The sequence below is a fragment of the Natrix helvetica genome (genome assembly GCF_964273705.1).
Source record: "Natrix helvetica genome assembly, chromosome: 4".
Lineage (NCBI taxonomy): Eukaryota > Metazoa > Chordata > Lepidosauria > Squamata > Natricidae > Natrix > Natrix helvetica.
The window spans coordinates 62,701,312-62,714,754 of NC_138550.1; the positions used below are offsets into that span (position 1 = coordinate 62,701,312).

The window sequence follows — 13,443 nt, forward strand, 5'->3', positions numbered from 1 at the left end:
AGACTGTTGTGTACTAGGACTGGATGCTGTAGATGTCGGGGCGGAGACAGCAAAGCCCGGCTTCCCCGGGGGTGGTCTTTTAGGTGGCATTATGTTGAGCAGTAAGGAGTTCAAAGTCAATACAGAGAAGGATCAATCAAGGAGGAAAAACCGCCAAGAGAGTTCAGGAGACTAAAGGTCCAAGCAGATTTTTCTAATTACAATTTCTGGCAGTAGAGTAATAAAATCCTTTGTTCCAGGGAATCCAATTCAACAAGAGATTTGTCTGAGTGTCACAGAGACAAAGACAATAAGCCTGAAGTTCTATGGGTGGAGTCAGTTTTCAATGTTTATAAAGACAGCGGAAGTGTGCCATCTTGCCCTGCCAGCTTCGGAGTTAAGGGACATAACAGAAAGTTTTCAAAGTTTCCAAAATTTTCAGATCATCTCCTCATTTGTAAAGTTACAATCCAAAATCCGCCTTTGTTATAAGCGTGGAATCATTAGATGGCTCTCTCCCTCCCTCCTCCTCTAGGGCTGAGAGCAAAACAGTTTATAGCCGCCTGTCCGAGGGGGGGGGGAATCCCCTCCCCCTCCAGCCACGCTTCTCCAAACCAAGTTGAATACAGTTCTAAAAATAGCTGGCAGTTTCTTTATAGGCAAACAAAGGGAACGGGGGGGAAAGTTTCCACCTCACCACACAGCAACCGCGTCCTTCAGATTGCTCGTTCTTCCAGCTGCCTCCTCACGAAGACGCCGGAGCGCCTCCCCATCATGCTTCCCGGTGCCTAGGGCGATATGGGCCCCCCGGCCGCTGCCGACTCAGGGGATCCCCCGCGGTGCCGCCCCTTCGGCAGGAGCCTCTACGGGGCGTCCTGTGCCCCCCAAGCGGTGAGGGGCCCACCAGGAGAGCGCGGGGCGAGCAGAGCCTGCCCGTCGCGATCAGCAGCGGAAGCGGAAGTCAGGGACTACCTGTACTTGAATATCTCTTAACAGATTTTAAGCTGAACATCAAAGAGAGACTTTTAAATGGGAAAGGCAAGACTTGATTCTCCAGAAAATTCCATCATACCTCCTAAAAGTTGTATTGATTAGAACAGATGAGAATTAAAGCAACAACATGTGAAGATCTAAAATTATCTACCCCTGCTTTAGGTGCTATATACTCTCCTCATTTAAACATCACAATCAGTTCCTAGAAGTGAAATGGTGAAAGAGGGAGAAAGAGAGAGAGAGAGAGTGCCACTCTCACCTTTTTACTGCCTCAGGCTCTATAGATTGCTTAAGCAATCTCTTCCTGAGTTTTCTGCACAGCTCAGTGCTTCCGTAAAATGTGCTAACTCAAAAGTTACAATGATGAGTTTTGTGACCTTAATTATGATTAGTAGCACCCTCTGAACATATCTGCTGATGCCTTAAACTGACCAGAGCTTAATCAGTTTCAGCCTGAAGACTTTTGCTGGTGTAATACAAGTAGTCCTCGACTTACAACAGTCCATTTAGTGACCATTCAAAGTTACAAAGGTTCTGAAAAAAGTGACTTATGAATGTTATTCACACTTACAACTGTTGCAGCATCTGCACATAGTCACATGATCAAAATTTAGATGCTTGGCAACTGGTTCAAATTTATGACAATTGCAATGTCCCGGGATCATGTGATTAGCTTCTGTGACCTTCTGACAAGCAAAGTCAATAGGAAAGCCAGATTCACTTAACAACTGTGTTACTAATTTAAGAACTGCAATGATTCACTTAACAACTGTGGCAAGAAAGTTGTAAAATGGGGCAAATCTCCCTTAACACATGTTTCACTTAGCAACAGAAATTTTGGGCTCAACTGTCATAACTCAAGGACTACCTTTAGTTAAGGTGTTGGTCTAGAAACCAGGAGTCTGGAAGTTCTAGTCCTTCCTTAGGCATGAAAGTCAGCTGGGTGACCTTGGCCAGTCATTCTCTATTAGCCCAACCTACCTCATAAGGTTGCTGTTGTAGAGAAAATGGTGGAGAAAGGAATATTATTTATTTAACTATTAATCAAATTCATATCCTTTTCACAAATGGTTACTTTGGGCAGCACACAGCAATCCTATGAAACGGTATGCATATAAAGCAATTATAACCTAAACCTGTTATATAATAATTGTTTTAAAAAGCATTAAAATCTAAAAAGCAAAGCTAAACAGAAAAAGAAAATAATAAATGGAGGGTTGTCAATAATAGCATATTTCACAATTTTACTATGTCAGTTCCACACCAGAAAAGGCCCACTACTTAGGACCAACCGAAAGTAGCATTATGTATGTTCTCCTCCTTGAGTTATTTTTAAAAATAATAAGAGGCAGAATAAAAAGGATCTGGAAAATAAATTGGTTGTAAATATATGCATTGATCAGAAATTGTTTTAAACTTGCCATTATATTTGCAAATATTCACAAAACAATAGCTGCTAAACAAGGAGTTTCTATACAAATAGACCTTGAGTTATGATGATAATTGAGAACAGGATTGCTGTTGCTAGGTGATGGAGTCATAAAGTGCAACTCACATGACCAAATCACTTAGCATCCCAGGCCCAGGTGTCAGGGTGGGTTTCAATTTTTTTTACTATCTGTTCTGTGGGCATGGCTAGGTGGAAAGCATGTGACTGAGTGGGCATATCCACCTTGCCATCACTCATGCACATGCCCATGCAGTCACATGCCCTCCCCCCCCACCTAGCCACACCCACAGAACCTTGAAAATTTCTGTTTTGCCAGCTGGGAGGCTGGCAAAGAAGCCTCACTTTCCTCACTCCTTTTCCCAGCTCTTGGAGTAAGAAGGCAGAGATGCTGGCCCGGCGCTTACATCCCTTACCACTCACCACCGCTCACCCCCTCACCACTTTCCCAGCCAGCCGCCCAGCTAAGGAGGGCAGACGGGGCCCAGGCTGCAGCTGGCAAGAAGAGGGCGGTAAGGGAAGCGAGCCCCATGCTGGCATCTCTGCCTCCTTCCTCTGAGAGCTGGCATGTGGGACAGCCAGTCTTCCCCACCACTGCACCCTCCCCTTCCATGCAGAGCCTCTGCTGGTGGGGCACCTCCCATTTTGCCCCACATTCGCCCCCTCCCCGCTGCCACTGCTTCTACAGCGCCGAACGGTCCATGCCTCCCCCTCACACACACCCTGCTTGCCATGCGGCAAGGCGGGCGTGGCCAGGTTGAAATCAGGGAGGGGAAGGAGAAGGCCAAGCTTCTGCTAGGGAGATGGGAAAGCTATCCAGGTCACCTCAGTGAGCCCATGCTCTGACCTGCTCGCTCACCCTGCGTTTTCCCCTCCTCCCCTCAATGCAGCCATCCCCTCCGCTGCGCTCTGCTCACCCATCCGCGGCCTGTCACGCTCCAGACTGCCTGCTCCCCCTGCAGGAGCGAGAAAGCAGTGTGGGACGTTTGGCTTGATGGCCTGTTTTGTCTCAGAAGGGGGAGAAAGGAGATGGAAGTGCTGAGCAGCAAGATGTCTCCCTTGGCTGCCTTCAGCTGCCTCTCCCTGGGGAGTTCTGCATGGATGTGCCCGGTGGCAGTGGCGGCAGAGCTTGCCTTAGGTCTCCGCCATCCTGGAACTGTGCTGCACCAGGGAGTTCTGTGTGGACGCGCCTGGTGGTGGTGACAGAAGAGCTTGCCTTAGCTCTCTACTATCCCGAAACTGCACCGTGCAGGACCAGCAATGCAGTGGGATGTTCTTTCTTTTGGCAGCGGGAGAAGAAAGAAAGTGCTCCAGGAGGGCAGGTGGTAGGCAGATGTCCTGGCAGTGCTGCACATGTGCACCGCCTGACCTCCTGGAGCACTTTCTCCCTTCTTCCGCCATCAAAAGAAAGAATATCCCGCTGTCCGTTGGTGCCACTGCAGTTGATCCGGCTGGGGAAATGGACCCCTGAAGACAGGGTGTGCTGTGTTGTTGATGCTGCTGCCACCAGGTGCGTCCATGCAGGAGAACTCCCCAGCATGGTGCAGTTCTGAGACGGCGGGATATTCTTTCTTTCGGCAGCAGGAGAAGGAAGAAAGTGCTCCAGGAGGGCAGGCACCAGTCAAATGCCCTGCGGCTGCTGCACATGTACACTGCCTGACCTCCTGGAGCACTTTCTTCCTTCTCCTGCCATCGAAAGAAAGAATATCCTGCTGTCCTGGAACTGTGTCATGCAGGACTCTCATGCTGACTCCGCAGGGTTTCGGGCTCTGAAACAGCCCACTGGCTTCCCAACCGGCAACCTGCCTGCTCTCTTTGCAGATTGGCCCATCCGGTCACCGGCACTACTCCGGGAACTTAGCTGTGGAGTCTGGCGCTCCAGGGGAAGGAGAGTTGGCTGCAGCCTGCTCCCCGTGTAAGAGGCTGCCCCTCCCACCTGCCAGTGGCTTTCACCTCTTGCTTCGCTTCTTCGCTGGCGGTAAGCGGTGACCCAGCCGAGGAGCAGGCAGGTGGCTGGGTGGGAAGCCACTGGGCTGCTTTGGAGCCCAAAGTCCCTCAGAGCCGGCATGAGAGGCATGTGGGCCTGGGTGGAAGGCAGCCTTTTCTGCAGCATCCTCCCCTCTTGGGATCGCACTGCCGGGGTGGGGGGTGGCTCTGCCTTTGCAGAAATGGAGCAGGTGCATGTGTAGCAGCCCTGGGATGTTCGCTTGTCCTCCCGCAGCATCGCCACTGCCGCTCCTCTCAACCCCAGCACAGTGTCTGTGTTTCCACCAAGGGTTGCCCACTACCCCTGGCCAGGCTGGGCTGGACACTGACCTCAGAAGGCAAGCGGACATGGGAACCATTGGTAAGGCCACGTGGAAGGCAAGGAAGCATGGCAAGGCCTCGGGGAAGGGAGTAGGTTGTTTGCTCCCTTCCCTGCAGTCCTGCTATGCTTCCCTGCCTTCCACTTGCCTGCCTTCGCAAGCTGGCCCCGGGGACACCTAGAAGGCAGGGAAACATGGCAGGGCCGCAGGGAAGGGGGCGGGGGCAGCTAGTTAAGACACAACTCGCAGGCTTACCTGGCAGACAGATCAGGAGTGCAGCGCTTCAGACAGGCAAGCTGCAGAGCAGAGAATGGCTGGGGCGGGGTGGCCGAGTTGTGACAGGGGAACCGGTTCGGGGGCATAGCCAGGCTGCCATTGCTACCAGTTCGGAAAGGTATGCCAGATTTTCACTACCTATTCGGCCGAACTGGACCTAACTGGTAGGAACTCACCTCTGCCAGGTATAGTTGTAACCTAAGACACTCAGGTCAATAAGTGGGAAGCAGGAATCCCAAGTAAGGAATTTTATTTCTGCAGCATTGATAAGGCAGATTTTAAATGCTGTTGCTGTTATATTCTGCTTACACGCTATTCCTAGAATCTTTTTGGCTACTGTGGGAAACAAATTTCGGTGTCTTATAATGTTTATCCACTTGCAATGGAAAAGAAAGCTGGAGTACATGACAATCTAGATCAGTTGTAGCTTTTTTACTCTTGCATGAGACAAACCTTGTCATGTAGATAAACTGGAAACATTTTGCAATGGAAGTAGGATGGGCTAGCTTTACATTTCTTTTATACAATAATCAGTATAGCTACTGATCTGAATATCTATTTGCTGTTATTTGCTAACAAGCTTATCTTAACAAGCTATGCTATAACAGCCTGATTTTTGAAAATGACTGTTGTGATTAGATATTACTTTCATGTGCATTTTTCAGGGGGAGAAGTCTATACCTTTGGCTTAGGCCAATATGGACAACTTGGACTTGGCACATTTATCTTTGAAACTTCTGAACCAAAGATGGTAGATCACCTGGGAAAGCATAAAATCTGTAACATTGCAAGTGGAGAAAACCACACAGCTTTAATAACAGGTACGCATGCTGTTAACTCCGGTGCTACATTTGCAGTATATCTAAGTGCTTTATCATATTAAAGATCAATAGATCGTCATAGTCCTAAATAGATTTGAAAGCAATTCTTTAATTGTTAAGCAATTTTTTAAAAAAATGTGACTCTCATGTAATTTGTTAACCAATGGGTTGGCATTGGGATGGTAGTCTGGGTTAATTAGTGTTACAACTGCTTTCTTATGTGTTCAGATTTCTCCATGTTTCATTATTCTGAAAGCCATAAATTGGCATTAAATGTGAATATGGAAAATTGTGATTTCTCTCCAAATCAGAAATGGAGGCTGTACATATGACAATCATATTATGCTAAGACGTATTAACTTTTATTGAAAATAAAAACAGAGGATGAACAAGGTAAAATACCATATGAAAGATGACCAAAAATCTTGGATATAATATACCAATGGACTAATGAGTTGTACAAGATGGCCAAGTTTTGTTTCTCTCAACATAATATTGCCGGAGATATTATGACTCAAAGTTGCTGAAATCTCAGAGTCACACTGTCAAAGGCTGCGGTATGGGGTCAAACAAATGACTATATCTCTACAAGTATTGCATAGGCAAACATAAGATTTATCCAAAGTTCATTGGGGATGTGTGTATATGTTCACACCAAATTTCATCAAAATCCGTGATGGTCAAGCTGGGAGGCCCAAACCACTTGACATGGAATGACTCAGAAAAATGTGGAAGAAAGGTTGAATTTGATGTTCAATTATACTATTAAAGAGAATTTTTTTTAAAAGGATATATTGCTTGTATTTGACAACAGAACATTTTTCAAAATATATAATGGAATTTCAAATATTTGTTGGAAGTGTAATCAATTTGAAAGTATATTTTTTGTCTTTGGTGGACATGCAAGAAAACAAGAAAACATTGGTATCAAACATGTAGCTTGATTCAGAAGATCTTAAAGGTAAATTTACAATTGGAACCAGAGATTTTTCTTTGGTGATTAATGGACAAACAAATTGAAAAATCTCATGAGACTTCATTTTTATATATGATAACAGTGGTGATACTCCTACATGCGCAAAGGTGGAGGGACTTACAAATACTTACATTAAAAGAAAACGAATGGAATTTCTACTTGCAAGCCACCTTTGGACTTTTTGCAAGAAACTAAGAGAAATTAAAATTTGATTTTGGGATTTGATGATTGGTGTTATATGAGATTATAGAAGTAATGTAGACTGTTGTTAATTTTAGAGCAAGAGTTGGATATATATTTTTATCTATATCTGTACCCAAGAAAGTCAGAAGCCTTTCTTTTTTCCTTCTTTTCTTTGCACTTTTATCTTACTTTTGTCTGATTCTTTGTTTTGTACTTTCTTTTTTTGCATGTTTACTTTTTGTTTGTTTTTGAAATTTAATAAAATCATATATATATTTTAAAAATGGAGGAAACAATTTATAACAGACTTACTTGTGCATATGTGCAGCCTTGTTATTGAGTCTTTAAAATTTCAGTGGCCCTGGTTCTATACTCCTAATGAAAAGCCTATTTTATATGTTGAAATTCTAAAGTATGAAATTGCTCCTAGAATAACGGTTTTGTCTGCAGGCTGAGATATTAACATATTTCTTTGTACTTAGAGAATGGTCTTATGTATACTTTTGGTGATGGACGGCATGGCAAATTAGGACTTGGGAAAGAAAATTACACTAATCAGTTTGTACCTACATTATGTTCCAATTTTTTGAGGTTTACTGTCCATTTGGTAAGTCTTCAGTTTCCTATTTATGCTTCGAAATAAGTATCATTTGGCATTTAAAATATCTGATTATTTAAAACTAGTATTATATTTCATTTATTTTTTAATTATAGATGAGTTGTGAAGTCATTAAATATAGTTTTATTAATCACTCTACTGTTTACATTTTAGTATACATTTTATTTACATTAGCCAAAAATTGTTTTAATGTTATCCAAATAAAAACACATTATAGTGTGCAATGATAAGAAAAAGAAAGAACAAAATGGCATGAGAAAGGTTTCATTTCCATACAAACTTTTCATTCAGTTACATTATTTTAATTATATTTTCAAAGTATTATGGAAGAATGAGACATTTCCCAATATTTTCTTGTACCTTTAGATGATGTTGATTGGTACTTCTTTTGTTAATTACATCAGTCAACATGACTAGCTTATAATAAAAAATTTCATTTTAGCTTGTTTTTAACTCACTATAATTGTCTAAAAAAATCCTGTAACAAAATATCCCATGAGTTTTAATCATATGTATCAGCTCTGATCAGATGTTTCAAAAATCTAGCAACCCAATTATTTGAATTGCATCCATTAAATATTCCACTAAGGATGTATGTTACAGTTTTATTTAATGATTAGTACAAATTAAATAATGCCAGCTAAAGAGTACTATTTATTTGTTGTGCAATTGGTTCTATTATATTAAAACCTGTTCCCAAAGAAATTTAAATCTATCACAGAGTTATTATATATGGTAAGATGTTCCCCTAATTCTGCATTCTATCCAACACAATTGGGAGGTGGTTTTTTAAATGTATGAAACCCATACTAGGAACTTTATGTTCTATGAATCATCTTTAAGGAAAACTCTTACATTAAAGAGATGTGTATGTTGATACAGTTTCCTAAGATAATATGATATATTTTATTCCAATTATCTATATTTCTTTCTCCCCCCCCCCCGTCACATTTATATATTAAACTTTTCAATTGAAATATATAAATTTGGAAGTCATGGAAACCATTTGAATGAGGCATACTTTTATTGTGAACAAAGACAGTATGAAGTGAAACTAGTTCAAAGGAATGTGCATCTTGAAGGAAGCTTCTAAGAAACGGTCTTCTACTGCATACATAAAAATGTCCTTTTGTCTTCTGGGATTTATATGCTGTGGTTATATTTAAAATCAAAATTTAAATCTGGGGTGGCGAAGCTAGCCGGAATGGATGACGGATGCTGAATTTCTGCCTCCTCTCATTCGCAGAGAATGGATTTAAAAAATATAACACCCGTCTAAAGATTATCAAATTTAGGAGATTATGAAATGTGAGTTATTTCCCTTTTCTCCTGAAGATTGCAGCAAAATGCAGCAAAACTGTAAAAAATGTTTGGCAAAGACCCAAAGTAGGCCTTAGACCTTCGGAGTTACACCTGATTCAAGTGGGAAAAGCCTTAGAAATGGAAGCAAGGAAAAAACCTCCTGGGAAATCACTGACTCAATCAGATATATTTGATGTTCTCTTACAAGAGTTAAGAGAAATGAAGATAAATATAAATGAGGATCTGAAGCAAAAAAATGATAAAATGGAAAGTATGGATGTAAGAATAGCAGATTTGGTGAAATAAAGTCAGGATATGACATGAAATATTACAGCAGAAAGGACACAGATTGGAGAATATGAAAGAGTGTTAAAAAGCCAGATAACTATGATGCATCAGGTGAAAAAGGATTTGATCCAGATATGGGACCGTCAGTGCTGCTCAAATTTACGGATATGTGGATATCCAGAGAAAAGTGAAGAAAATGAAGTAAACTTGATCCAAGAAGTATTGAACAGGGCTACCTCGATCCTACCAGATGTCCCCTTTACAAAGATGATATTGATGTAATACATAGTGTCACCCAAAAAGGGTGGGAAGAAAATTGCTGAGAGATATTGTGATATGACTTTGGTCATATGCAAAAAATAAATAAATTGATGCATAAGTTGTGAAATATGCCATTGACAGTGTTTGGGGGTCATCAGATACAAGTTTTTGCAGATTTAAGTAGTGAGACTTTACAATGGAGGAGAGAGATGCATCAAGTTTGTCAATTATTGAAGAAAAATAATATTAATTGTAGCTGGGGTTATCCAGGTTTTTTGAGATTTCCATATGGTAGAAGATCTTATAGAGTTGAAACAAAGGAGGAGGTGATGGAGAAATTAAAGGAGCTTTGAATCATCAATAAAGAAGAGTTCATGGAGCAGAAAGTGAATGAGATGTAGACATTTTCAAGAAGGGAGATGGAGAAGAAGAAAGATGATCTACAGGAGAAAAGGAGACTGGATGAAGCAACAGAAGTTACACATTCGCTGTAGAGACAGTATATAAATATGTGTAATAGTTATTTTAAGGGATATGTGTTATAACATGTTTGGGTGTAGAAATAGGGTAAAGCTGGTTAAGGGAGTGGAATGAGCGACCAAAGTCTGTGTGTGGGTGGCTCCTCTTCTCTCCCCCAGAAGTCTTAGGCAGCGGAGAGATCTTCTGAAGAAGGGAATGGGGACATTATATATGTTTATGGGTAGGTAAGAGGTTATTTATGTTTTGGGGTAATATCTATACTGTGTAGTTTTATTTTTGTAAGATTTATGATAGAGTGCGGAGACCAAAGGGAATATGTAATATGAGGAATAGATGGGGAAATTAGCTAAATGGTAGCTACATGGAATGTACATGGCTTGGGGGAAAATATAAACGAGCAAGAATTGAAAAATCAATTTAAAAAGAGAAAATAGATATTGTATTTTTACAGGAAACACATCAAAGAAAGAAGGGGTGAATGAACTTACTGGGCTGATGTATATGAAAAGGTATTTGGTACATCAAAAGCAAAAGCAATTTATAATAAAAGCCATAAAAAGGGATGTTATGAGAAGATTTCTTATAATTCAAGGCTTGATTTACGGACAAACTTAGCAAACTTGTATGGACCTAATATAAATCAAAGAGCATTTTATAATAGGGTAAATAAAGAAATAGAAGAAGTCAAAAAAGACAAAGATAATGTTTAATAAAATAATAATATATTGAAGATATTAATAGAAAAGTTAGGTTTTAGATTTTTTTTTTTAGAAAAATGATAAATGAACTACATTCAGAGAATAAAGCGAGAATAGTTAGAAATGATGGTGTTACAGAGATAATAACCTTAAGCTGGGGAATGAGACAGGGTTGCCCTTTATACCCAGTTTTATTTGCATTATTGATAGAGGTTTTGGCAAATGCAATTAGGGAAGATTCATTGATTGAAGGAATTGGTGTACAGAAGAAAACTAAATTAAATTTATTTACAGATAGTACATTATTAACATTTCAAAATCCCGTAATTATTATAGAGTGGATATATTCACATGTGAATGAATTTGGAAAATATAGTGGATTACAAATAAGCTCGGAAAAATCAGAAATGATGTTATATAACCATAGTAAAGAAGTGGAAGTATTGAAAGGAAAAAAATAAATTAAAAATAGTAGATAGTATTAAATATTTAGCTATTGACATCCTAAAAAATATTCAAGAGTTAAAGGAAATAAATTATCAAAAGTTAAAGAAAGATATAAAAGATAAAATAGATAAATATGAGAAAGTAAAATTATCATGGTTTGGAAGAATTATAATGATAAAAATGAAAGTTTTACCAAAAATTATTTTTTTCTTTTGGATGTTCTCAATTAAATTTTTGGATCAAGAATTAAAGCAAATGCAGTGGTTGCTGGAGGTGTATGGTAATGGAGGTAAGAGAGCAAGAATAAGTAAAGCATTATGGTATGAACCATTAAAAAGGTGTGGGCTAGGTCTTCCACATGTTAGAAATCATTGGGTAGCTAATCAATTAAAGGTGGTCCCAGATATTATAGCATTAATTAGAGATTTAATATGGAGGGATATAGAATTGAAAGAATTAAAGGAAATAGGTGATCCTATAGAAACATATTGGTTGAAAAGGGATATTAAAAATGGTTAGGAGGGACTTCCGGTTCCGGCGGCTACGGCGACAGGCAAGCCTTTGCCTGCTCCCGCTCTCCCGGTGGGCTTCCCCCGCTTCTGGGGGGGGCACAGGACGCCGGAGAGGCGTCCTGCCGAGGGAGCGGCTCGCGGAGGGTCCTGGCGTCGGCGTCGGCTGGCGGGGGCTTCTCCGCCTCGTTCTAGGCATCGGGGAGCAGTTTTGGAGGGCGCGCATGCGTCTCGCTCCATGCCGATCGGAGAACGCACTTTTGAACGAAGCAGCGGCGGTATGGTGAGAGGCTTCCTTTCTTCATTCCCTTTCTTTTGAACTGATGGATTTTTCAGCTTTTTAAAAAAGTTTAACTTTCGGATTCTTGCTGGAGGTGTGGCTAGAGGGAGGGGGATTTCCCCCCCCTTGGACAAGCGGCTTGAAAAGATTCTGCTTTCGCCCCCAGGGGAAGGAGGAGGGGGGAGAGCCAACTAATGATGCCTCACCCCTGTAAAAGTGACTTTCATTGGACTTAGTTCCAGAATTTATGGGTGAACTGAGAATTTTCTGAACTTTTAAAAGTTTGCTATGCCTCTGAGCCCAAAGCTGGCAGGGCAAGATGGCACACTTCCGTTGTCTTCATGAACTCTGAAACCTGACTCCACCTTTAAAACTCAGGCTTCCGGTCTTTGTCTCCGTGCCACCCAGAAGAATCTCTTGTGGATTGCTATTTTCTGAACCCTCTGGAGAGAAAATTTTTCTCTATTGCTAGACTGACTAAAGAAACTCCCAGCTGCTTGCATCTTCTGCCTCCTGAACTCATCTGCCTACTCTACTTCTTCAGCTGTCCAGTCTCTACACTGACTGATCTCTCTGTTTTATAAACTATGTCTCCAAAAAGACCACCACCTGGAAAACCTGGTTTTGCTACCTCTGCACCGACATCTGCAACATCCAGTCCTGCCACACAGTCAAAGATTACAGAACTGATGCAACCCAAGAGTACAGAGATGGATTTGCAACAAATGCTTCAGCAACTCATACAAGGCCAGGAAGAAATTAAGAAACAATTAAAGGAAATGAAGGAGGAAATTAAAGAGAATCAAGTCCAAATTTATAAGAACTCACAGAGTCTGGACCTCGTGGAGGGTGGGGTGGCGGAGGCGAGGGGGGGTAGAAGCTTTGCAGAAGGGTAACAAAGAACTTGATATCCAACAAATGAAAACAGAGTTTGAGAGAATGTCCTTTTATCTTAGATTTCAAAATGTTATAGAAGCAGATGGGGAAAATATAAGGGACATCATGACTAATATCTTAGCTGAATACATACACAAAGATAAACAACAGATGGAATGGGAGATAGACCTGGTCTATAGAGTGAACTCAGCATATGCCAGAATACACAATGTGCCCAGGGAGGTCCATATCAAATTTCTTAGGAAAAGCACAAGAGACACAATTCTGGGGGTACAAAGGGGGCAAGCATTGACATATCACGACAGGGAGATAACCATCTTGAAACAGATCCCAAAAAAAATTAGGGAGAAAAGGAAAAATTATTCGCAATTGGCAAATAAATTATACCAGAAAGGGGTGTGGTTTAGATGGTTGATGCCTGAAGGGATGCTGATATTCTGGGAGGAGACAAGAATTAGAATCAATACACCCATAGAGGCTCAGGCCTTTATGGAAAAAAATAAAGCGATCCTAGAAAAAACAGAAGATTTTTCAACGGTCACACAGGACACGGGAGGGGCCGGAGCTCTGCCAGCGGGGGGAGAAGGGGCAACATTAAGAAAGCTCAGATCACAAAAATGAGTAAGAAAATCACATTGTTATAAACAGACCGAAAGTAATAATGAAATTATACCTAGACTA

General features: G+C 41.2%; 1 protein-coding gene across 3 annotated transcripts in view; it reads left to right on the top strand.

Annotated features, from left to right (window-relative positions):
- Window positions 1-13,443, top strand: part of RPGR (retinitis pigmentosa GTPase regulator) — a 108,155-nt gene that overhangs the window by 45,197 nt on the left and 49,515 nt on the right. For all 3 annotated transcript variants that reach the window (XM_081950050.1, XM_081950051.1, XM_081950052.1), the window contains exons 8-9: window positions 5,667-5,822; window positions 7,464-7,588. In XM_081950050.1, the coding sequence (XP_081806176.1) occupies window positions 5,667-5,822; window positions 7,464-7,588 (281 nt within the window). The remainder of the gene's footprint in view (window positions 1-5,666; window positions 5,823-7,463; window positions 7,589-13,443) is intronic.